The sequence below is a fragment of the Gallus gallus genome, chromosome 4, assembly GCF_016699485.2.
Source record: "Gallus gallus isolate bGalGal1 chromosome 4, bGalGal1.mat.broiler.GRCg7b, whole genome shotgun sequence".
In the NCBI taxonomy this organism is placed as follows: Eukaryota; Metazoa; Chordata; class Aves; order Galliformes; family Phasianidae; genus Gallus; species Gallus gallus.
This window is the reverse complement of record NC_052535.1, coordinates 13,933,093-13,958,156: the sequence shown is the minus strand read 5'-3', so window position 1 is coordinate 13,958,156 and position 25,064 is coordinate 13,933,093. Positions and strand designations below refer to the sequence as shown.

Below are 25,064 nucleotides of genomic sequence, written 5' to 3'. Positions count from 1 at the left end.
ACCTTCAAGAATGCAAGAGAGACAGGGGAGGAGAGAGAAAATGCACACACCTAGCCACTTACTGCAGCTCTGAGAAAGAGAAATATTTGGATGGAGGTTTTGATCTAAAGCCCCAACTGATGCAAGCAGAGACTTCAAAGTTAACACAACTAAGAACATATTCGGTTCATTCTTTCTACTTCTGCCTCATGTTTCTTTAGACTTGTTATGACCCTGACAGAAACATGCTTAGAATAGAATACATAAAATCACTGCATCCTTGAATTTATCTCAGCTTGGTAAGTTAACGTACAGTACTGACACTGTCCAGCATACAGTGGAAAAGAACAGTCTCCATCTTTCTCTACACAGGACCACAGTTACGCTCATTATAAACAGTACTGTGATGTAATGGGTCACTTAAACTTACTTGACATCAAACAATCTTTCATTAATACAAAGACTGATGTCTTTCACCTGAGCAACTTCCCAGAGCTATACCTAGCCCCTTTAAATTTAGTACATGCAAATTTATCTCTTAGCAAATCTAAGTAACATAGCAAACATATGAGTCTGCCATTAGCATAGGTCAGCAAAACCCCAAAATAGACTGAGGTAGCCAACTCACAGCTTTGATATTGTAAACTATCCCTCTCTGATTTTGTGCTCTGCATGAACTGTTAGAAGAATACACAGAAACAGTAACGGTCAGAATATAGAGAACATTCAACTTTTCATATACCCATGCTAAGCTACATTTCTAAGCAAAACCCATCACCTACACTACGCAGTAGATGCATGCGCTGACTTGGAACAACAGAAAAAAAAAAAACATGTTTCAACACCCCCATCATGTAAATTTAACCCTGAAGATCTCTGAGCATTCAGCAGTAATAAAACACATCTTTTAGAATCTCTTATCTCAGAAGTTTTCAGCACTATTGGGAATGTTACCTCAGCAATCAGAGTATTTTTTGCCTTTGAAACACCTAGTTTTTGGCTCGAGCTTCTTTATAAAGCATGCAATTTCACTGTCAGCATCTCACCATTACAAACATTTCCATAAGGCAAACAGATTTCAGTTACCACTAAAGACCTCCAATGGATATAAATTGACAACCAAGGAGGAATCCAGTCTTGAATTCTTCCCATCCTCAAACCTCCCAGACCTTGAGTCCAAGCTCCCTTATTAAAAAAAAAAAAAAAAGCAATTCGAGCCCTTGAAATCATTATGGTGCAAGTCATGAGTTCACAGTTGCCATGTCTAAGATCATCTTTTCCATGAGCTGTTTGATGATGTTCTTCAGGGAGGATGCAGAGACTGACTGGATTCCTGGCCTTGGCCCTGTCCAACACTTGTTTTGAGGGAGGGCAAAGGTCACTCAAAAAAATGCTTTCAGTGGAGTGGGCTGTGATTTAGCTGGAGGGAGAGAGGAAAAAGACTCAGTCTGCTCATAGCTATTCCACAAAAGGTGAGGTATACTAAGCTCATTTGCAAAGCTTTAAAGATTAAAGTTCTTGCTAAAGTCCAGTAGTGGCACTTGTAGTAAAAACAAATGAAATGGCTTTACCATTTCCATCACACCTCTCCATATGCCTACTGTAAAGTCAGCCTCTCTTCTGTTCATCCACTGAGAAATTAACCTTCCTTTCCTCTCCACACAATTGCTATACGATTTTCAATGCATTCCCCAGAACAGGCTTTTCCTCACGCACTCCAGACCTGCGCAGTCAAGCTCACACAGGAGAAGAATGTTAAGAGGCAAGTAGAAATAAACTTGATTCCCCCCCCATGCCCCCCCCCCCCCCTTAAGAACAGAATTGCTAGAAACCTTACCACTACTGCTGAACTCTGACTTCTTAAGTCAGATGTACAGTAGTCATAAAGTCAGGATCAGAAAACTTTCAAACAAACATTAGGAATAGTTTCCTCTTTCTACTTTTGGTCTGTCCCACTGAGTTCAGGCAGGCAATTCACAGCACTGATATTGCACAAGAGCTGGAATGCAATATCCTGTGGTTCAGCAGGTGGTAGGATGACTCTTCACAGGCTCATTACTGTCTACAATGCCCATAGACTTTTCAATGTATTTGGTCCCACTTGCCACTAAAGAGGAGAGAGATAGCAAGCTCTGGTTTTGCTATGACCCTCCAAGGCTAATAAACAAAGATGCATGGCATACCACAAGGAAGTTAAGGTGGTAATTTTTTTATTATTATTATTATTTTTTAAAGAGTGACCAAAGTTGCTACTTACTTAACTGGAAGATATGTGATCAGTTCCTGTATTTACCGTATGGCTGAAAAAAAATGGACCATCTGCTTGAGGGCTTACTAAGGGAATTTACAGCCACTGCTCATCCTCCTTTTGAACACTGCTGGTGTCTACAATTTTAGGAGTAAAAGACTTGTGTTAGCTTCTGTTCACACAGCATACAAGAAGGAGAGTTCAGAAGAGTTTTGTTTTCTTTATAGCCAAGGGCAGCTTGGGGCTAAATCAGCACAATACTTCCTAACAAAACACCATGAAGTTACGCCTGAAATATGTTTGGCTTTCTATTTTGCACATATTTTAGTGCTATAGAAATACCAAAAGCAAAAACAATGCACTATGGCACTACAATCCTCTTTCTGAAAAATGACTACTAAAAGAAAAACGTTTCAAGCTCTCCAGTTCACCAACTTCAACAAGATTGGTCCTATCCTCTTGCTGGCATGTAATAGAACCATTACCAAATCTAAGAAGGGAGGGAAATCAACCTAATTAGTAATAATTAGGTGTTAAAATATTCTTACTGACTTGAAGCCTGCAGTTTCCTGAGCGCAGGTGTCACACAACAGCACAGTGGGGTAACAGAATCACTCAAACCAGAGAGGAGCATCACTGTGTATACATTTTCCTTACAAGGCCAACAAATACAGACTGACCAAATACTGCACAACTAAACCTTCTGAAGAAAGCTTCATGAAACACTAATATTCTCACACACAGCCAAGTATTTGACTGTTTTCTTAAAGGTAAAAAAAAAAATAGCTGAGGACGATTCATGGAAAGGAGTAGCAAAGTGTCACCCACTAAATCTCTCCTTTGAATTACTAAAAACAAGATGTTTTTAAGCCAGAACTAATGAGAAATCTACTTCTGAATCCATCACTGAGAACAAATCCTCATAGAAGAGGCTTCCACAGAAAACAGTGACAGAACAGGCAGGATTGGGAACGTGCAGGAAGCACTTCTCTTTCCCCTATCCTGAGCTATTAGAGCTCCAATGACTTACCCTTTGTTTCAGATAAGGTAAAAAAAACAAAAACAAACAAAAAAAACAACTAAGGTCCTGGCACCTGGTGGCCATTAGGAAACTGGAGTTATTTGGGTTACCAGACACTGTGTCCTGGTCATATTTCAACACAAACAATTGGATTTGACCTTAAAATTCCCTGCTGTTTCAAGGAAAGTCATGTATTGTTCTGCCCATCCAAAAATGCTGTGCAACACTTGTTGGTATGCTGCAAAACGGAACAGTAACGCTGCAGAGATCTGGTATGCTGCACTCCACAGCAAAATGACACTTGCTTCATCCATTTATTACCTGAAATTACCATATTAGGTTTCACTACCTGAAAAACTATCCAGAACCCTCATTCCATAGTGAAGGTATGTGAAGAAGCTGCATATTCTAAAACAGATCCCATAGAAATAACTTACATGGATGAAAGCCTTAAGAGTTTCCTGTGCATTAGTGCAAAGAAAAAAGAAAACAGCTGTACCATGTTACAACCATGCTCCCTTTTCTGTGGATCTTTCACATACTGCCCAGCCACATGCCAGCTTACAGGAGTGCTTGTGATAGCATCTTTGTGTCAGAGGCAGGCATTTATGCTCTCAGTCAGTCACTTGGCCTTGGTACTCCAGCTTATCCTTCTTAACATTCTTTTTTTTGGCCATAGGAGGGCTCTGGTTGGTAATAGTCATTCTCACAGTGATGTATCAGTTAAGTGATTAAATTACCTCAAAACTAGATTAGATAAATATCCTCTCCTCCAACCTTCTTCCAGATGTTCAAGGATTTCATATGAGTTTTTGAATAATTAATCTGGGTAGGACATCAAATTCACACCAAGAACTATTTCAAACTGCTCTTACTGCCATTCGAGATTTCCAAAAAGTCAAAACTAAGCAATAGCTGCATATAAACATACACCCACACACATTTTTACTTCCATCAAGTATAATAGCTTTGGATAATTTAATCTTAACCTTCCTCAAGGATTATGACCCTAATTAGTTTCTCTATTTGTTAAAGACATGTGTATTGTCCCCTGAGTGTATGCTGAGATGTATTTTCTGGCTTGAGCAAGTTTTTCGTACTTTTTTCTGGCTGCACACAGGAACATTTCTACTGAAGATATGAAGTGATTTCATGTTTTCCGGAAGACTAGCACTTCTGCTGCTGCAAGGAAGAGGAAAGAATGATCCCTCTGGATAACTGATCATTGACTCAAAAGATTTATGATCTGAGCTGTCACACCAACGATCTGCTTAACAATAAAATGCTGTCGCAGAAAGGTTCCTTATTCACGTTCCCTATTTACAGCCAGCCACACAAAGCCCAGCTGCGCTCTGAGCTCACAGGCTCTGCTGCTGCTTTGGTGTAAGACTGAGGAGGAAGAACAGTTTGTGAAGAAGTGACAGATGTTCTCAGGACTTTCCTCAGCACCTGCACACTGCACTATGGGATTGTAAATTAAAGTCATGCCTGAACCTTCACATCCACACTCAGGTAAAACATTTAACTCAGGCATTATCTGAGTTTTAATAGGCGGGAGATCAGATTGAGTATCCAAGAAAGCAACATTTATACAGCGCCTTGGACAGCAGCAGTGAGATTCTGCAAAGTTTTGTATGCATCTGGAAGACTGTAGATCTTCTGGACTATTTCAATTCTGACTTCACATGTAAGAGTACAGTAGGGTCATATCTGGTGACTCAAGTTCACAGGTGCCACCATCGCAAGAGCAGTAGTACAAATATGAGAAAAACTAACAACTTCCCATGGTGACATTTCAGAACTTTTTTTTTTTAAATAAGTGCATAGCCATATTTAAACCTCACCAATTTTTAACACAGTTAACAAAAAATCATTACCTGTCTTTAAAACGTAAAATCTCAAAATTACATGCTTGAGATTTCTGATAAGTGTTACATTTCTTTCTTTTAACCACAAGAAAGTCACAGCTTCCTACAGTCCCACATCAGTCACGCAGGCTAGGATGGGTACGAGACCTAGAGCTGCAGTGGGAGAAATACACCCAAAGCTGAGTTCAACCTATGAACTGATCCAAACGTCAACTTCCTAGAATCCCTCCTGGAGGCAAATAACTTCAAACTGTAGAACAAGGGTGGTACATTGCACATCCTGACACCCCACAGGTTCCTGTGATACAGGATACATTAATAAGGGCAAAAGGTTATTTTCCAGCAAAGTTTGTAAATTAAATTCCATAGAAAAACCAAACAAAAGGCTACATGAGCATTCACTTACCTACGAGCAGTGAATTCAAAAGTATTTCATTCCAGATTTTCCAAAGTTGCCCTAACACTGGCAGCTTATACAGCATGGATGTGTAGCAAACAAGGCTACATTAACCAATATCAAATTTCAGTCAAACATACTGACCCAAGAAGGATCTAAAAAGATTATCTGACCGAATGAATTTAGGGTTTAAGACGTTTGCTAACTGGACAGAAAGTGTCACCGAGAACATGAATGCATTTTAGTTGATTACTTTTAAGTATGCAGGCTGACAAAGAGGCACAATAGGCAAATAAAGGGTGAACAAGGAAGTTATCTTAATGTAAAAGTGGTCTAACTTATTTCAGTTTAGATCAGCTACGGAAACATTTCTTGTCTCATATTGAAGAAAACACCTTACATTTGCTATGGTGGAGTTATAGACATTCACACCAAACCACAACAAGGAATATAAGAGGGCTGCTGAGGAGCTGTCAGTAAAATTGTCCTCTCTGTGATAGAAATGCTCCCATCTGTGGTGCATGGACAGTCTCCTGACTGGTAACAGCAACACTGAACAGGATTTCAGGCACCTCCCCTGCAGGCTTCCCTGCTGGGCTTCCTCACTCCATTTTAACAGCCTTTCTCCTCCCATGGACACCAGCGCAACCAAAGACACTTTAAAATACTTTAAAAGAACATAATCAATCAATGTCTTTCTAAAAGCTGAACTTTGTTCTTAACACTTAACCATGTTCATTGTGCATCAAATATGATATAACACAGCAGACTCTGCAGGCCAGAGAAATGATTTTTTTTTTCTGCTCTTCTGTCCAGCCTTCCAGAGATCCTAACTTCAACAGCACCAGTGCCAACTGCTTCACATGGAGATCCAAGAAGTCCCACAGCTGACAGATCTGAGATAATGCAGTCACAGGGAAACCGTCTCCCAACCTCCCAGTGCTGCTGAAGGCAGACATCCAGATGTTGCATAACAGTCCTCTAAAAATCAAGCACCTGACTTTAATGCTATGAAAGAAAAACTGATGCTTTTCAGATGGTTTTGTTTCTCTCAGTTTTTATCTAATATGTTGGAACAGAAGGTGAGATTTTATTTTAATCAAGAATGGTTGTTCTCATTCTACCATGATTCCTAGACAAGTTCAAGCAGTGACCTCAAGAGAACTTCCTGGGGTTCAAAGCCAAGAGCAAGGTCTGCAACTGGGCCACGGAAACTCCCACTATCAATACAATCTGGGGGACACAAGGATAGAGCACAGCCTACCAAAACAGGCTTGGGGGTACTGGTGGATAGCAGCTGGACATGAGCCAGCAGCGTGTCCCTGCAGCCCAGAAAGGTATCAATATTCTGGCTGCAACAAAAGAAGTGTGGCTAGAAGGGCAAGGAAGACGATCCTGACCCTCTGTGCTGTGAGACCTCACCTGGAGTGCAGCATCCACATATGGAGCCCTCAGCACAGGAGAGGCAGACCTGTTCGAGCACATCCAGAGAAGGGCCACAAAAATGATCCGAGGGATGGAACACCTCCCTGCGAGGACAGGCTGAGAGCTGGGGTGTGCAGCATGGAGAAGGGAAGGCTCTGGGAGACCTGAGAGCAGCCTGTCAGTATCTAAAGGGGGGCTGCAAGAAAGAAGGGGACAGGCTCCTTAGCGGTGTGTGTTGTGAAAGGACAAGAGGAAATGATTTTGAACTAGAAGAGGAGATAGTTAGATTGGATGTAAGGAAGTTTTTATGAGAACAGGTTGCCCAGAGATGTAGATGTCCCATCCCTGGAGACACTCAGGCTGAACCAGGCTCTGACAGCCTGAACAAGCAGTACACATTCCTGTTTATTGCAAGGGGTTTTGATCAGATGACCTTTCATCATCCTTTGCAACGCAAACAGTTTCATGACCCCAACATCCGTAAGACCATTATTTTCTAAGTATCTGCAGTAAAAATCAAAGCAGCAAATTCTGTGGGATTTTCAGAGATTGGCATCACATACATATACACATAGATATACACGTACATATTTTAACCCTTCAGAAAAAAACCCACACATGTTAAAAGCACAGCATTCTAAGGCTAGCACAATTAAGATTCGTGGAAACCTTAGTGCTATTAAGTCTAATTCTCTTGTAAGCCTTTAAAAGCCTGCCATCACTTGTCCTTAGATAATATGTTTTTATTTATGTTATGCCATTATAACAATAATACCAACTTTCTTCTGTTGCTTTAGACTGATGCCATGTTTGATATAGCACAGGATTTCATGTAATCCTGATTTTTAATCATCACCTCAGTGGAACATACATACAGGGAGGTACAACATTTAGGTGAAAGTTTGAGTTCTCTGGGATAAAACTGAAACGCAATGCTGCATTTGGATCAATTTTATGAAATATGTTTTGTATGAAATTCTCATGATCCTCCATTCATAAATATTAGAAGAGTTGGCCAATTGTTCATGAAAATAAAGAAAACAGACCAAAAACAAATGTACAAAATAAAATATAAACACACATAGCCCACCCCACTGAATTTTTTCCAGTATTACCAACAGCTACTTTTCTTGAAGTAAAAGCAAACGTGCCCCCTTCAACCAGTTCTCTCTATTACAATGACCTGAAGGAATGATTAAATATTTTCCCCATTCTCTAACCTCTTTCAGCATGAGACATGGACACACAGAACACCAGGTATGTGTAAAGTGATTGTGCATATTCAACACAATACAGAACAAGAAAGAAGGAAAGTTCCATGAAATCATTCACCAAGTCACATTGAAAATACAGTCCAATCCCTGAGCTACTACCCACAAAGTGCTGGCTGCCCTACCCATAACAATGCTGGCAGAGTCAATATCCTGCTATGGTGTCCTTATACCATCAGACAGCAACCAGCAGCTTTGGGCTTACCAAGAACAGAGACTGTAGTGGATATAAACAGAGCAGTAGAGTAAATTTCACAGCTCTGCCAAATATTTGAATGCACTGTAGCAGTTTCATTTAGAGAAAGGATCTGGCTTCACACAGAATTAGATTTACTTTCCCATTGCAGCTGTATAATGAAGTTGTTTACTTGTAGCATTTTACTTTTCTTCTGCAACTTCTTCTAGATACTTCATGTTCCTTTGATACAGTGCCAGGATCTATATAAATAGTCCAATATAGGATGCAGCTGACACTCAACACATAAGGAAAAAAGGATCACTCATGCCAGACAATGAATAAAACTCCAAAAGAAATGGAGTGCAATCAGCTCAGCGAGGCGCTCAGTGCAGCCCTAGGTAAGGTGCAGGCACAATGCTCACTATAAGAACAAGATCACACAACAGTTAAGTGCTTGTTGTTTTGGTGGTAGTGGGTTTTTTGCCTCTATCTTTCTTATATCTGCATCCAACTTTTAATGATCTTATAATACATCTTTCACTACCCATCTATTACAGGGGAAAGAAAAAAAGCCACTTCTATTATCTGAAAAGAAAACTCACAACATTCTTCATAAAGATTAACAGCACTGTCACCCTTTCACTACAAATACACACAGCTAAGGAAGTGCTGCAGAACAGAGATGTATGTGCTGCTGGGCTGCAGAAGGGCCCCTGCAAACAAGCATGTTGTGGAGCTAGCCTGTACCTGCGTCTCACTGCACATTCCTCCCTCAAAGGAATTCAGAGTTGAAAGCCGGTACCCCTCTGCCCTCCTGTGTGTGAGCTCACAGCACCGGAATGAAGAGGAGGAAAATAGCTTTCTCACTGGAATTTCTTTAATGGGAATTACTGGTGCTCATCTCAGTGCTGGAATGATTTTGTCCAGCCATTCTTAAGCACAGAACACTCACAGTACAGAGAACACATCTATATCTATCTCAGCAAAATTAATTCCTGGTAAATACAGTGATAAACAATGCAAACAAGATCAGTGGGCTGACAGTCTTCTGCCATAAAACAGTCAGTCCAGATTTGGACAGTAGCATAATGAAATTAAAATAAATACATCACTTTCCTCTTCCTTTGTTTCACAGCTAGAAGCTAACAAAAAGGGTAAAAAAACCTGGAGAGTTAAAGCCAATAACAGAATACTGCTGTTGAGAACAACTTAGCATGAAAATTATTTAATTCTTATTACTGAATTTTGAGATTTATTTATTTTACAATAAAATTTCCTGAAATTTGTTCAGCACTTACTGCTTTCGGTACCAGATTTATGTTTGAGGGAAAAAACACACATCAGTCCCAAATCACATCACCTTTTCGTGTGTTTTTAATGTAGCATTCATTTACTTCTATCCAAAAATAGTTGGCAAACAATTCAGCTTGCTGTTTCATGAAGTATCTCCGAATAGAGTTGAAGAGTCATAGTCACACTGAAAATCTGATAAAACCATTCATTAAGTCCGCTCTGCCACAGTCAGACTACAGCTGAGATAATGCTGCTTCCTAATCCGTGCCACTCCTCTCTGAACCACATGCAGAACTTGGCCGGCTAGTGTGAAGTTGAAAGATAAAATCCAACTAGACCTTGGAAAACTCACACTATTACATTAGTGCATAGAAGAAAATCAAACTGGACAGTGTTTCTAAACAACCACCACCAAGTTCTTACATCTCCATGCAATACTGGTTAGAAGTGCAACCCTCCCAGCTCTCCAAAGGCAGGCTGCACAAGCCTTCCACTCACAGAGGGCCCCAGGGCATACAAAGCACTGCCAATCATGGTCTGATAGTTCAAAGAACTATCCTACCTAACAGATCAGGATCATTACACAAAATGTCATTTGCATTTCCTGGCTGGAACATCTGTTCTCATCCAGTGGCTAAGCAGAGAACAAGGAGTCACAACCCAGCCCTACTGCTGATTTGCCACCCATGCCAGGGCAAAACTGTATTCACACATGGAAGGCAGCAATACTACCATGTAAACTGCCGCAGAACAATGTGGGCAGACACAGCTGAAGGACACCTGCAAAGTACTCAGAATCATGACTGAAAGACAATACAGGAACAGAACCAGCACTTAAGTATTTAAAAGTTAAGACTACGATATTTTACTTCATACTTATGTACGGGAAATAGACTCAAGTGCACGCCTGTGATATATGAACTCTAGAAAAAGGATAAAACAGACAAATATTTTAACTGTTACCAGTACTTTCATTTCAGGACTCATTCTAGCCTGCAGTTCTGCAGCCCACTTCATCTCTGAAGAGCCTTCCCACAAGCTCAGGTGATTTTCTGCAGCTTACTTGAGACACAGAAGGCCCTCAGTTCCCAGACACCCCGCTGAGGGCTCTCAACATTCCACATGCTTCAGGGCCAACACATTAACATAGAAATTGTACCACTAAGAGGTATTAGGTCGAACCACAGTTTGGAGCTCACTCTAATTATCTAGTCAGATTTTAGTTTAACACTAACAAGATTATAGATTCACAAAGATTAATCTTGTTAAGAGTACCACAGAGAAAACCATATAATCACTACCTCGTAGAGATCAGCTGCAGTATTCTGTTTATGGTCACCAACACATTTAGCTTCAAAACCTCTCTGGAGTTTAAAGAATATTCCTGGTATCTACTTGTGGTAAAAGCAGGCTTAGGATCTGGCATTTACTTTGGTAACTCGAATACTTCACCTCTATTACTGTGTGGTTAGAGAGTTTCTTCTCTTCACCACCCTATTCACATCTTTTCTCTCTCCTTATTAAGCCCACACCTTTCCAAGTAACAGCAAAAATCTCAGTACCGCTCACCAGAGATTTCACAGACAACTTCCTGCTGAAGCCCAAACTACTTTATTAGGTTAAGAAATGTAATACTCCTCCTTATCAAAAACCATCACATAGCTCACAAGAAGAAAGAGCCATTAAAACTGTGTTTCAGATGAAAATAGATTAAAAAGAACTTTTACTAAATGAAAAGCAATTAGCTTGCATTACATCTATTTCCCTAGCAAATCAAAGTAAAAAGCACATGTATTTCAAAAGCAAGCAGCTCACTTTCAGCACCCACAGCTAACTACAGCCCATCACTGTCATGACTGAGAGACAGAGACTCACCACACTTCAATCCTTTCTTACAAGGAAGAGAAAAGTCAGCACACTCTGTGCAAAGCACTACACACTGTGCAACGCAGGACTTGCCAACCACACTTTCCAGCTGAATCCACGCTTCACATATGCTGCAGTTCATGTAGAAAATGTTTACAAAGATATATTAATTTCACAGATAATTCTCCAACTCTTCAAACCCTTTAAACATGCTTTGTTGATAGTCTACAAACTCACATGGAGGGCTGAAGCTGAAAGCCTACAGGCTCCTTTTATGGAAAAGTCTGAAGACTTCTATGAATTCTTAATTTTACAAGCTTGCTTTTTGCCAAATGTTTCTGCTCCTGCAGGCTATGTTCTCCTAGCTGTTACACCCTGCTATGTGAACAGGTTTAATCATCAAAGTAAAACGCAATGACTCACCTCCCTGTTGTTTTGATGAGTTCACACTACAGCAGTTGCAATGGTTCCAAACTGCTTTCAAAACGTATGTATTGTACAGAGCAAACCATTTCTATATGCTCCTTCACTGCAGTATTTCAATCAATAAGGTGAGAACAGTTACAACTATTAAACGGTCCTGTACCTCTTTGAGAAAGTCATGTAATTACTCCTTGTGTTAATTAACTTAACTTTGTTACAGTAATGAGTATTTGGAGTTCTTTTAATAAGCATAGTAACATTCCTAAGTCCATTCTTTAACTGCACTTTCATCTTTTTTTTTTCTTTTTTTTTTTAAAACCACATCTTCCCTCTCTTCTGCTGCTTCTATGGAAATGGAAACAGGACAAATATGCAAAACCAGAGGAAAGGGAAAAACAACCTATTTCTTACAGAAACCTTGACTAATGCGTTACCTTTCCTGGCAGTTCACAATTAGTCTAGATGCAATAACTAGATGATTTTACCTGCATTATATGTCAGCCCAAGGTCCTGCTAACTGCTGAAGATTGTTTGTTTCTATTGACAGCGGGAAAAGTTGTAAATATAAGGCACAACCCTCAAAAAGATTTGTGCAAAAGAGATTCCTAGGTAACAGGTGTTGACATGTCCTCACTACTGCTAAGTGAGGCATCAGAAAAAGCACTGCAAGATTAAAGCCAGGAAACATACTGGCAGCCTCTCAAGACTATGAAGACACAGAGGAGAGCGTAAGAGCACAGTGAGGCAAGGGCTAGTGATGGAAAGTACAGTAGGTTCCTGCTGAGAAGTAAGCACACCATGAAGCAGATGTGGAATACAGCAGCTACTGACACCTCCATGGACTGAAACAAATCAGACCAACCTATTTCACAGGGCTGATCCTCTCAGTATCAAGGTAACCAAATGAGTACAGACCAAGTAAACTGGATGGTGCTGGTTTAGTGGTCCAGTAAGGTTGACCCAACTAAAGACAAACAAAATCCTGCAGAATAAACAAGAAGGTGGCAATCCTGCACAGACCATAGGGATTACTACAGCTATACCCAGTTGGAAGAATAGAAGAATCAGAGGGCGAGTTCAGTTCCCTCTGACCAGCAGGAACTGTGAAAAAAAAAGTAGCAAAGAGCCCAGGTGAGCAGATCTATGGAACAGACCCTTTGATTTTATGTTAGTTCTGCCTCTTTTGGTTTCCTCGGACCTGTGAAAAGAAGAAGCTATTCTGGAAACATGACTTCGAACAGAAGTAATATAATTGATGTCAACACCGTCTATGATTTTGTTGCATGCAGCTACCAGAAACTGTGGTAACAGAACTCTCGTGTAAATCAGGCCATCACTGAAAGGGGAAAAAAAAAAGCCAACCTGCAGGAAACCTGTGCAAAAAAACCTAACAAACAAAAACAACAAAACACAGGAACAGACTGTTTGAGTTCTCCAAGTATTTCCAGTTTTCTTGGCCAGCCCTCCAAAGATCCTCTTCACAAGCATCAGGTAGTAAACAGCATCCTTGCCTGCTCTTTCTTCTTAGACAAAGAAACTGGAAGAGATAGCAAGTTCAGTCTGCTTCTACAGTCTTCGCAGGAGAGTAAGGGTATTCATGGAGATATTATGACAAAGAAAAAGTTAACCACATTAGTTGCTGATCTCCTGCCTTGCTGACTTGCCTTCCTCCAATATTACTTAACACTGCAGTCACTATCAAGACAAAACTGAGTTCAACTGTATTTCACAAATGCCCTCTAAGAAGAATCTTTGCCTCCTTCCAATCCCTTTGGATTCCAATACCTTCCACAGGTAACAACATACGAGCTTTAATTTTACTTCTGATCAAAGAAAGCCATCCAGTATTTGAGACAGGATTCTCAGAGAACTTGAAAATTATTTATAAAAGTTCCCCAAAAATTCTTAATTTTCTCTCTGTCACTATTATAACATTTAGGCTGAGACACAGGTGTTACCAGTCTCCCACTAGCTGCTGTTTAGGCACTAAGTTAATTCAAAGTTGGTATCCACAGAGAAGCACACAAACCCACTTAGGAAGGAAAAGAGCAGGTCGAATACGTCAGCAACTCTGACAAAGCCACCACCCTTTTACTGTCACAACTTCTGGTAATCTGTAGCATTCTCATAACATCTGTAAGCATCAGCTCATTATTGCAGTTACCCAAGGAAGAAGAATTAGGAAGGAGTTAAGGTGCCAAACCCCTACTCACCTAGCAGAGTTTTCCATCAAATCTGACATATCTTGGCAAAGGCTAGATAATTAACAGTATGACATCTGCTTCACAAATTAATATACTTCATATAAAACAAATTATCACTTTGTTCTATAGAAACAGGAATTAGCAGACATATTGCTATTAGGAAATTGGTTATTTTGCAAAGGTCATTCTCAATGCAATACAAAATCTTTGCCAAACAAGTGCCTCTATACGTATACACTCTTGCTGATAAGAGGTTGCCTTACCTAGTAAGCAAATCCTGAGGTTTAGAAGATTAAAAGTCACAGCTCTCACAATCACTTTAATTCTGTAGACCTCTTCCTTCCATAAACAAATATATTACAAACATGACTGCTTTCTTTCCAAAGCTCAAGGCTGTGTAAAGATACTATAGCTGCAAGAAGTCAAATAACAGAAGGCTTGTGTATTTATGAATGCTTATCAAAATGGCAGAGAAACAGAAAAAACAACACACTTCAAAACAGATTTTAATGGATAAGATCATACTTCCAGAAACTTTACTGTGGAAAGTAGAGTTATGAGAGTTGCAAGTCTGTTTTTAAATACCCAGTTAAACAGCCATTTTTTGCTCACTCAGATCTCTAGGACAGGATTTGTCTTTGGCATAAGGCCACTGAAATCAACAAGTTTGGTTTAATTAAGCTAGCCCAGTACACATTAAATGAAAATATATTAAGAAATATTCATGTCATAGATGAAGAATCATGTAGAAAACCTCAAATACATTAGGAGAAGAAAAACAGGATGACTTAGACTATAACTTGCCATAAACTAGCTGAGCTTCAGTCATTCAAAACTGAGCAAACCACCCAGAACTGATTTTACCAAGCAGTTTTTATTTACCTTACTTGGATACTTCCAAATGGGCTTGATGCACTGCTGAATAAGACATTAAGCAGCAGAAAAATAGCCATCTCTAGTTAAGCTGCACATTCGTTATCAAAGAGAAAAAAAAAAAAAAAAGATTTGAAAGAGCAGCAATAACATCTGAAGCTCAAACTCATAAAAGATAACTTATCCAAAAGCTCCAGAAGTACCTCCCTGACAAGAAAAGGATCAGAGTAGTTCCTTTGGCTACCACATCAATAACAGCACACATTCCAGGTGTGCTCAACTAGCTAAAGAGTAAGAAAGAGAATATAATATAAGGAGTTATCTCACCTCTATGCCACGTATGCTTTCAAGTACAGAACAGCTGCTGCAACTATTGGTATGAGGAAACTTCTCTGAGAGCTTTACAAAAGGATGAGAACCTCAGATTTCACTGCAGGAGATCTTCTCTAACCATTGCAACCATCCCCTACCTTCTATTTATAACAGAACATCCCAGAAACATCAACAAAATTAAAGCATATTACAGGCCTAATTTTATAGTGCTATTCAGCATAAGTCATCATTTATATCCCCCCCCCCCCCTCAAAAAAAGGAGAAGTTAAGTTTGATACACATAATGCTATAATGTGATAGAAAGTACAGCGATAATAGCAGGGTAGAAAAGTCTTTAGCTGCACCAAATAAGGACAAGCCCAAAGGCAGCAGCGATAGATACAAACATTAAGAAAAGAAGCTTCTTACCTTCCGAAGGCCTCAGATATCTCCAATGAGATACCCTCACCTCCACTGCCAACCCTTAAATGAGGTCTGGGAAGGGGTGGATCCTGGCTCCACCCCTTCTGGTCACTCAGCTGCACTGCATGGAGCTGAGCTCCCCTGGGTTGGCCCTGCCTTCCCACCAAGTGCTCAGTCACTGCTTCAAGCTGTGACTCAGCAATTCTGCTACAACATGCTTCTAAATCCTGTTCTTACAAATGTGTACTTGTAATAGAGACTTCTGAGACAAAGTCATCTTTGGTACAGCTTTTTTGAAGATGTTGGCTACTGCCTATTGGTCATAACATTCCAGATGAATGCTCAGCAAACTGCTTCAGTGGTTATGAAGTTTCATGACTGAAATCAGATCAATTGAAGGAAAGAAAAGGGAAACAGTTATAAGTCACATCATCTTCAACAAAGAGTGCTTCAGCTGTTCACCATTTCTGAATAGCTTAGAGGAAACTACTATCTTTATTAATCTAAAATTTTAAACTCATTCTATTAACGTTGCATTTCACAACACTCAAATCACACAGCAGAGGACTACTCAGGAATCCTACAGACTCCTACTTTTTGGAAAAAAGTTCTGCTTACTGCAGAGTTCATGTTTTCTCTTACTGGTTTACTTCGTGCTGGAAGGAGTTGTGTTTGGTTTCTTGTTGCGTCGGATTTTGTTTTAATTTGGCAATATCAGAAAGTCAATTACCCACTGTATCTGAAAAGATGACAAAAACAGTTGTCTTTCTTTCCTATTAAGCATGACTGACAGCTTTTTAATAAGAGTAATTAAGTACCTTAACTGCTTAGACATATGAAGCGCTAAAATTACTTGAAGAGCCTATTTCTGATTCCTTCATACTTTCAGACTGCTCACATAAAAACAAAGACTTTGTTTGCTTGCTAACTCCAAGGAAAAATGCCAGGAAGACTCAGAAATGGCACGTAGATGTTGCTCTTACTCACTTGGGTAGACTTCCCTTGACAAAGTCCCTTTATACACAGTGAAACTTGTCAAGAAACTGCAAACAAAAAAGAAACAAACCCACCAAACCAAACCCTGAGGTGTGCTTCCTAACAGTTATACAGCAAAACTGGAATGGTTGAAAACTCTGTTGTTGGTCACTTCTGCACCAATCAGGACAAATTTCACTGACGCACTGCACAGATTTATACAAATGACTGCAAAATGTGCTTGCTGCATTTGTTTCAAACAGATCTGAAAATACCTGCTGCGTTTCCACATAGATTCCAATGCAGTAGGAACACCCAGGAGAACAGTTGTTGGTTTTGTCGAAGGGAAAAAAAAAAAAAAACTTATAAAAGAAACTCTCACAGTTCTGCATGCTGTCTAATCTCTTAATCTCTGGGAAGATTAGAGCCTGTAGCTACCACCTGATCAGGATGGTGAAATTCTACCAGCCCAACGCGTTGGGAAAGGCACAAGGTAGAAACAAGTCCTTTACGTTTCTAAAATATACAACCCCCTCTGCTATTAAAGCCTCTTCAAAAGATTTCTTCTCAGCGCTACAGGAAAGTTCTCAGTCCTTACAATTTTAATCAAAGGAGTAGCAAAAGCACTGGGAAAACACTGGCTCAGAAATCAAGAGCTCAAGTTTTCAACCGTTTTTGTTAGAAGCTTGTTAGAAGTTGGATTTAAATAAACATTCGTAGAGCACATTACACGAACGGCTTCCGTCGATTCCTCGCGGGCGATGCGTGCTAAAGCCAGGACCACAAGGACTGGAGAGCATTGTACGATCCCCATTAACATCACAATGTAACAAAGAGATCGCTCCGAAGGGCCGCGCGGCGCTCGGGCTGCCCGTGCACGCCGCTCCTCCCGCACAGCGCCAGCACACGGCTTCCCAGCCCAGCCGCCGCACGCCTGGAACGGCACCGACAGAACCGACACCGCGAAGGCGTGGGAAGCCGGCGATGCCCCGCTAATCTGCTTAAACGTTAATTGGGAACAGCGGGAGGAAAATCTGTGTTTACGCCATAAAGTTGTCAGACTGACAGATCGTAAAGTCACCGCTTCTGTGCGCCACGAGGGATCTAAAGCGCGTTCCCGCTCCTCAGCCGCGAGTCCGGCGTCGCGCCGGGATCCCCCACACCGCCGCCCCCGGGCCGACCCCCGCGGGCAGAGCCCCCGCGAGGGGCCGAGCGGGCGGGGGGCGGAGGGAGGCCGCGTCCCCTCGTAACTCCGCGCCGTTTCCCCCTCAGCGCTGCGAGAGCGGTGCGGAGCGGAGGCGCGGGGCACGCCGGCAGCACTTACCGCGCTCGCCGGCTCGGCGCGCAGGCACAGCAGCAGCACCGGCAGCAGCAGCAGCAGCGCCCTGCGGGGAGGCAAAATGAGAGCGCGGCGTCAAGCGGGGCCGGGGGCGGGCGGGGGGGGTGGGAGCCGCGCCTCAGCACTCACCCTGCGCGCCCCGGGGCCGGGCCCATGCCTCGGGCGGCCGGGGTCCGCGGCGCGGCTCGGTGGAAGGGGAGGACCGCCGCCGTCACTGAACGGTGCGGCTCCGCGGCCCCCCGCCGCCGGGACCACCTCCCGCACGCACGGAGAAAGTTTGTGCGGTCTGAGCGGAGGCGCCGCACCTGAGGGGAGGGGAAGGCAGGGCCGGGCCGGGCAGGGTAGCGGCACGGGACAAGCGCACCGCCCCTCCTGAGGTGCGCCCCGCCGCCGCGAGAGCAGCGCCACCCCCTGCACCCCGCGCCGCCTCCGCCGCAGAAAATAGTGCGGGGTCCGGAGGCTGTGCCCGCTGCGTGGAGGTGTGGGGCGGGGAGAGGCGGGCGCGCGCCCTCGCAGCCGCCAAAAGCCCGGCGCCCGGGGGGGAAGGGCTGCGGTGGGGAGGCGCGGCCCTTCCGTGAGAGCCGGCACCCAGCCCTGCCCGCACACGCACGCCACGCGCCCGCCGCGGGGTGCGGATGAATATTGCGGGGGCAAAGTAGTCCCGGGAGGACTTGAGCCGGGAGAAGCGGGCGAGCGCGGCAGAGGGGCGGGCGCTGGCGTCGGGGCGGCCGGCGGGAGACGCCTGCAGGAGCCGCGCTGCCCCGCCGGGTATGCCCGCGCCGCAGGGCCGCTCCCGGAGCTCCTGAGCGGGTGGGAGGATGGAGCGGCGGCGGCGGAGCCGCAGCCCGGCCGTGGGCTGCGTGGTGCTGCTGCTGCTGGGCTGCTGGGGGCCGCGGGAGGCGGCGGCGGCGGTGAGTGCGGGGCGCGCGCGCCTCCTTCTCCTCAGAGCTCTTTTCGGGGCCCCGAGGGCGGGCGGGCTCCTGGGGCCGCGGGTGCTGGCACGAACCGGGCGGGCGGGGCGGCTCGGTGCTGTCGGGGTCCCCTCAGGTGCCGGGGCTGCCGTTCTCGGAGGCTTCTCTCGCCCCATGTGGGAGCGCGGAGCCGTCGGAGCGCGCCGATCCGGTGAGCGGCGTGTTTGTGGGGTATGGGCGCCCGGGCGGGTTTTGTGCGGGTTGAGCTGAGGGCTGCTCCGGGACAAAGGAGGAGAAGGGCCCCCCGCCCGCGGCGCGCTGCCCGGAGGACGCACCTGGAGGCGGCGGCGCCGGGCGGAGGCGATGCGGGGATGGCACACGCGGGTGTGCGGGAGGTGACGGCTCCGCCGTTCCGTGCCGCCGCGGGAAGGGGCCCCGAGCAGAAGGGCTCCCTGGGGCGCCGCTCCGCCGGCACCCGCTGCCCCTGCCGAGCCGCGACGCTCTGTAACGCCTCCCGCTTCAGCGTGCCGCTGCTTCGCGGTTCTTAAAGCGCGCTCCTCCGGAGGTTAACTTTGTACAGCTTGCTTGGAAGGCAGTTCTGATCTCTGCTGTGCAGGATGATATCTTGCTTGGAAGAAACTCGTGGCGCGGTAGGAGGTGTGGAGTACCTTTCTGCTGCAGACGCACTACGTGCACGCTCACTTTGTAGCTGGAGCTGACAAAACCTTGTCATGAATTCACCTTTGAAGTGCATTCCTTTACGGTGAGACTCCGTAGACATCTAATTTGCCTTTCCAAAGTTGAAGCACAGCCATAGTGCACTCCTTTTCCATTCTGCCCTTCTTGATGCCCAGGTGTGTACCCAGCTGTAAGTGATATCAGTGTGCAGTCAGTGCCTGCAGGTTTCTGCTACTGCTTGTCTTCACATTGTCTGTGGTACTGCTTTTGATGCTTGTGAAGTGCCACCCAGCCTTTGCTGTCTCCCATAGTTTTCCCCCTTTTTTACCCATCTCTCCCCACAAAGGAAGGTCTGGAGAAGTCTTCCTTGTGGGACTTAACTGTTTTAGGAGATAGGGATTGAAGATAGGCTTATGTGCATACACCTCTTTTTTTTTTCTCTTCCCCTTTCAGAAAACTGCCAAAGCAGAGATCTCTGTGTGTGTAACTGGGGGGAATCTGTGGGGTCGTGAAAGGGGGCTGTACTGGGCTGACCTCAGTGAGATGAAGAGAACAAAATGGTGGAGGAGATGGTGGGATTGTGGATCTGAACACTGCCTGGTGCTGCAGCCTTCCTTTTAGCATGAGTCTTCTGGGGGTGTACCTCTCCACGGTGAGATAAGATTAGCTCATGACCTGAGGGCTCGTGGGAGTGGGAAATAGAGACACACCTCTGTTCCCAACCTGCATAGGTCCTGCTGACACTTTGGTTTCCTAATGCTTTGGTGTTCTGATGTCCTTTAATTTCCCATGATGGTGACAATGCTGAACGAATGCTGATCCTTATCAAGTAAGATCAGCATTTTACTTTTCTGATTGTCAGAAGCGCTGGAATTAACGTTATAGCAGTATGCATGATACACACAGTCTCTTTGTGAATGATGTTCTGGGGCCTTGTGTCAGATTTCCTGACCTCAACAGGATGGATCTGGTGGGATGTATTCAGGCTGCTTTGGTGTCCTGACTAAAATACCTAAAGTTGTTAGTCAAACTCATCGTGCAGATCTTAAATGCAGAAATCACGTTGCATTTGTTCCAGACTGCGTAGTATACACACTGTAATGAGTTACAAGGTAACGGAATGTCGCTCTCTTAACTGTTCAACTTGGTAAGTAAGGCAGGGACCACGCAATGCTCTCCTGTGCAGGCTGATGTTGGATGAAGCATGCAACTAGCAGTTGGCAGTCTGAGAAAGGTCCTGGTTCAGAATGAGAGAATGAATGAGATGGGAGATGCTGTCATCTGTGCATGGTGTGATTTCCAAGGTAACTTTTCTGAAAAGGTGCTTACTTGTTTTATGCTTTTATTAGGGTGTGCGAGTGCTTATGCTTAAATGACTTGGTGTTTTCATGTAAAACTACCTATGTTTATATAAGCCAGTTCACTCTTTTTATAAGTGGAGTCTTTTCCTTTCCTGGAAGGTTTATATTTATGCCATGTTATAGAAAAGTGAGCACAAGTTACAATTGTGAAAGCTATCTAGTTAAAGAATATGGATTAATTAAATTGTTTAATTGTGCTAATCTGCACAACTCAGTTGATGACTGTTTATTGACTTATATTGGAGGAGGGGAAAAACTTTCATATTTAAGACCTCAGTTTTTAGTGTGTAAACGGGCTTTTTCAACCCTTTTTGTCAGCTTCGTCAATTTCTACATTATTTTATCTTCTCTGTGTTCTGTTTTGATTATAGTTGGACCCCAAGTATAAGAATGAAAACAATTGTTCAGGCATGGAAGGCATGCTGGCAAGTTGGGTGTCACTTGTGGTTGTAGCTTTTTTTAAAGGAACTTGTTGCATATGGAAAGTCTGTAAGCTTAGCTGAAATTTGTCTTTCAGAGGCTATTGTGTATATAAATACACGTGCATGTAAATGCTCATTAGTTACCGTTTAATAGTCCCGATTTGTAAATGATGATCACCTTCAGTTTCTCTTGTTTGTCTCAAGGATTATTTCGCAGTATTGGTTACTGTTGTTACTATTTTGAGTTTCATAACTGCTTGTGCCTCTTTCTAGTTATGAAAGCTAGGTCTCTAAAAGCAGGAAGAAATGGATGCTGGTCTTCAGAATTCCATGGATATGTCTTGGTTAGTCATGCACAAGACTGTTTCATAACATTGAGGCTTGTGCCCTCACACTTACAGCTTGTCACTTGTTGAGGGTTTTGCTTTTGGCCTTTCATGGGTCTTAACTCAAGGTATACAGTAGAAGTTGTATCTTAAGATGTGTTCTGGCATATATTAAACTACAAACAAATCCAAGGAATCCTGAGTGAAACCTAATATGATTCCCATTTGGGCCATAATAGGATCTTCTGTGGCTCTGTGTGGGGAATGGTTACGTATCGTAATCAGTTTTTCCACATAATGGAAATACACTGATAGTTCAGTGGAAACTCGTAGGTTTTCACTTTCGTCCTTACAAATGAGTTAATCAGCTCACTGAAATCAATTACCTAAGCTACTTACCTTTTTCTGAAGTAGGAAGGGAAGTTCTCTTAGGACTAAACATTTCTTAGTTTACATTGTATGTTAAATAAACTTATGTAGTGACCTTTTTCCACAATGAATAAGGAAGGAGTAGCACTTACCATCATGCAATATAGTTGCTGTTAGTTTCACTGGAACGTGCAGAAACTTCTCTATTACAAAACAACTGAAATCAGTAAGAACACCCTGACAAAATGAACATGCATATTTTCTATCTGGGACAAAGTGCAGCAGCAGTCTGCACATGCAGTGAAGGTGTATTGTGCACCTCAACCTTTCATTCACTTAAATTAAAACTCTTCCTTCTCTAATCACATCAGTTGTGTATACTCTCCATTGTATATCACCACTTAACAAGATATCTAGATAAGGTCTACTTGCACGTTCTAGGAATAGCATTATGCAAGCACAGTGAATAGAAAGCAGTCTCTGCCAGTAGCAGTAGTAATACCAGACAAATTGTTTTGAATGAAAATGCTTTCTGCTTAGCTGGTTCGTAAGCTGTATGGACCCAGTAATACCTGAATCCACTGGGATGCTCTGAAGTTCTTGCAGTACCCAGCACTTGGCCATCTGATGTTGGCTTCTGACTTCTCTACTAAGAACAGATGATTTATAGCACAAAATACAGCAAATAAAACTTGCTTAAAAGGTATGTTCTGGTATAGTTTTAAGGAGCCTTAAGCAACATTCTTTGCCCTCTGTGAAAGGTTAGCAATGCAATTAAACTCTACTAAGTATCACTGATATAGTGCAGCTTGTAAAAAAAAAAAAAGGAAATTTGCTGAGAGCCCTGGTTAGAATGTGAGTGTGTGGCTTGTGGAGAAGCCTTGGTGTAACAAAGAGTTATCAACACTGTAAGCATAGCTGAGCTGAAGAGAAAAAGGTCCTGTTTTAAAGAACTCTAATGCTTGTAAGTCAATTGCAAAGCAGTTTTTGTTCTAAGCCTTGCAGAACTCAAGCTTTTCTTCAATTTCCTAATTGGTTTTATTGTTAGGACACTGCATGTGGGGTATGTAGGCTTAATTGGAGATGTCTTAATGTGGAGCATTATTTTGCAGTTGTATAACTTTAAAATTATACTGCACTGTAAAAATTTCAGCTTAGATTTGTTAGTGCCTTAGTCTCGCTAAAAGTCTTGATTCTTTAACTGCTTTGTAGCTGTATCAGCTGTTTCAAGACTAAAGATATTTTTGTTCACTTATGGAAGTGCATCTTTGTTGTCATGCTCTGAGAGGGAATCTGGAGTGAGTAATGACCTGAGGACTCTTCCAACCTGCAATATCTTGTGTGTAAAATTATACCAGTCTAGCCATGCTCCCAGAGGAGCGTTCTGTTAGATATCTTGCATATCCTGTAGACAAGAATTCATCCTAACTGCACTGCAATGTTGAGAGTAGACATTCTTATTTACTTAGAATGGCTAAAATATTGATAAGCACATACTGCACACAAAAGGAAAGTAAATTGCAGTGGCAACCTTGATAGTTTTTAACCTGAAGGGTGTTTTAGGGGAAGGAATGCTTCAAGCTGACTTCAGTGATAGCCTTCAAGGCTCTTAGTTATTGCTGCACAACCTTCTGTGGTTGGATTCCTCTTCTTGTCTCTCTCTCTCTCTCTCTCTCTCTCTCTCTCTCCCTCTTGGAGGGGAGAGAAAATAGTTTAGTCTCATCAGTATTTTGTTTTCTGATGTGTTTTTTTTTAACCTAATCTCTATAGAGAATTGAAATGAAAGAGTTGGATTTTAATCTCTTCTGGCACTTCTTCTGGCACTGTAAAGGCATTTGCATATAGCACTTAAACTAGAAGTCAAATAGCTGTCTACAAAACTATTGTTTTTCTTTACAGAGGCATATAGCTAGACCTGCAAAATTCCCTTTCTGTCTAACGTGACCCCACTGTATGCAGGGTGGGCTGATCTCTGTTTCCCCAGCTGAAAACCCTAGGATTTTTTTTTTTTCTATCTGGTAAGGGTTTAAGCCAAAATGGCTTAAATGTGTTGGAGAATCCTATTTATTCCAGTACTGACCTTAGCTGTTGTCACTGTGAATCTTAATTCCAAAGTGCATCATAAACATACAGGAAAGTATTTATTCTGTACTTCTTCCTGGGGAATTCAGATGCTTTTTGAAATGAGACATAGAGCTGAGGTATATATGCATAATAGACACCCCTTCCTCATAAGTAACCAAAAACCTTGGTTACTGTTGAAATTTTTTACTCACGTGGAACTGAGGCTTTCATCTCTTTCTATCTTTCTCTAACAGTAGCTTTTCTCACCTGCTTCGTGTTGTATTTGGAGAGGTAGTTATGGCAGGTAAGATCACACCGTTGGTTGGTGGAAGAACTTTAGGGCTGTCCAGTCCACTTGAGCATCTTACGCTAGGTTAAGAGAAGACCTTTCTGTTGCTTGTTTGGCCAGTAGTCAGCAGAGCTGTCTTGAAATGATTTTGTTTAAGAGATTGAGACTGTAGAGCAGTTCATGAGGAAGGTGAAGCTTGCTAGAAGTAAAGACCTCATTGTTCCAGAAACTGGGGAGGTAAGTGACTGCTGAGTCTCATTCAAGTTACAGTGTATTTTTAGAACTTAGAACATTAAGCAGAACTACACAAACCTTCCTTTCTAGCTTAATCTTCAGTTTAACTAACCAGTTTCTTGCATGGCTACTGGGCAAGATGAAAATACAAGAGCCTTAATGTGATAGGCATAAAATTTGGCTTTATTTGGCAGCTGTAGTGATAAAGTGAAGCAACGTGACAAAGCTTATACTGAGAGAAGAGCAGTGAGGCTTGAATACCAATGGGGGGGAGGGTAGGGGTGAGGTGGTGATGAGTTTCTTGCAGTTTTTGAC

The 25,064-nt window shown here is 42.8% G+C and overlaps 2 protein-coding genes across 6 annotated transcripts in view; one reads left to right on the top strand and one right to left on the bottom strand.

The window, feature by feature from the left end:
* The window catches only part of COL4A6 (collagen type IV alpha 6 chain), a 121,449-nt gene extending 103,066 nt beyond the window's left edge, over positions 1–18,383 (bottom strand). For both annotated transcript variants that reach the window (XM_420322.8, XM_015278603.4), the window contains exons 1-2: positions 18,225–18,383; positions 18,081–18,141 (exon numbers count right to left, since the gene is read on the bottom strand). In XM_420322.8, the coding sequence (XP_420322.5) occupies positions 18,081–18,141; positions 18,225–18,250 (87 nt within the window). In that variant the 5' untranslated portion in view covers positions 18,251–18,383. The remainder of the gene's footprint in view (positions 1–18,080; positions 18,142–18,224) is intronic.
* Positions 18,384–18,795: 412 nt separating this feature from the next.
* COL4A5 (collagen type IV alpha 5 chain) overlaps positions 18,796–25,064 on the top strand; it is a 79,529-nt gene continuing 73,260 nt past the window's right edge. For all 4 annotated transcript variants that reach the window (XR_005859823.2, XM_015278607.4, XM_015278606.4 and 1 more), the window contains exon 1: positions 18,796–19,006. Coding sequence is in view for 3 of the 4 variants with exons in the window: in XM_015278607.4 (XP_015134093.2) it covers positions 18,914–19,006 (93 nt within the window). In the remaining variant the exon portion in view is untranslated. The remainder of the gene's footprint in view (positions 19,007–25,064) is intronic.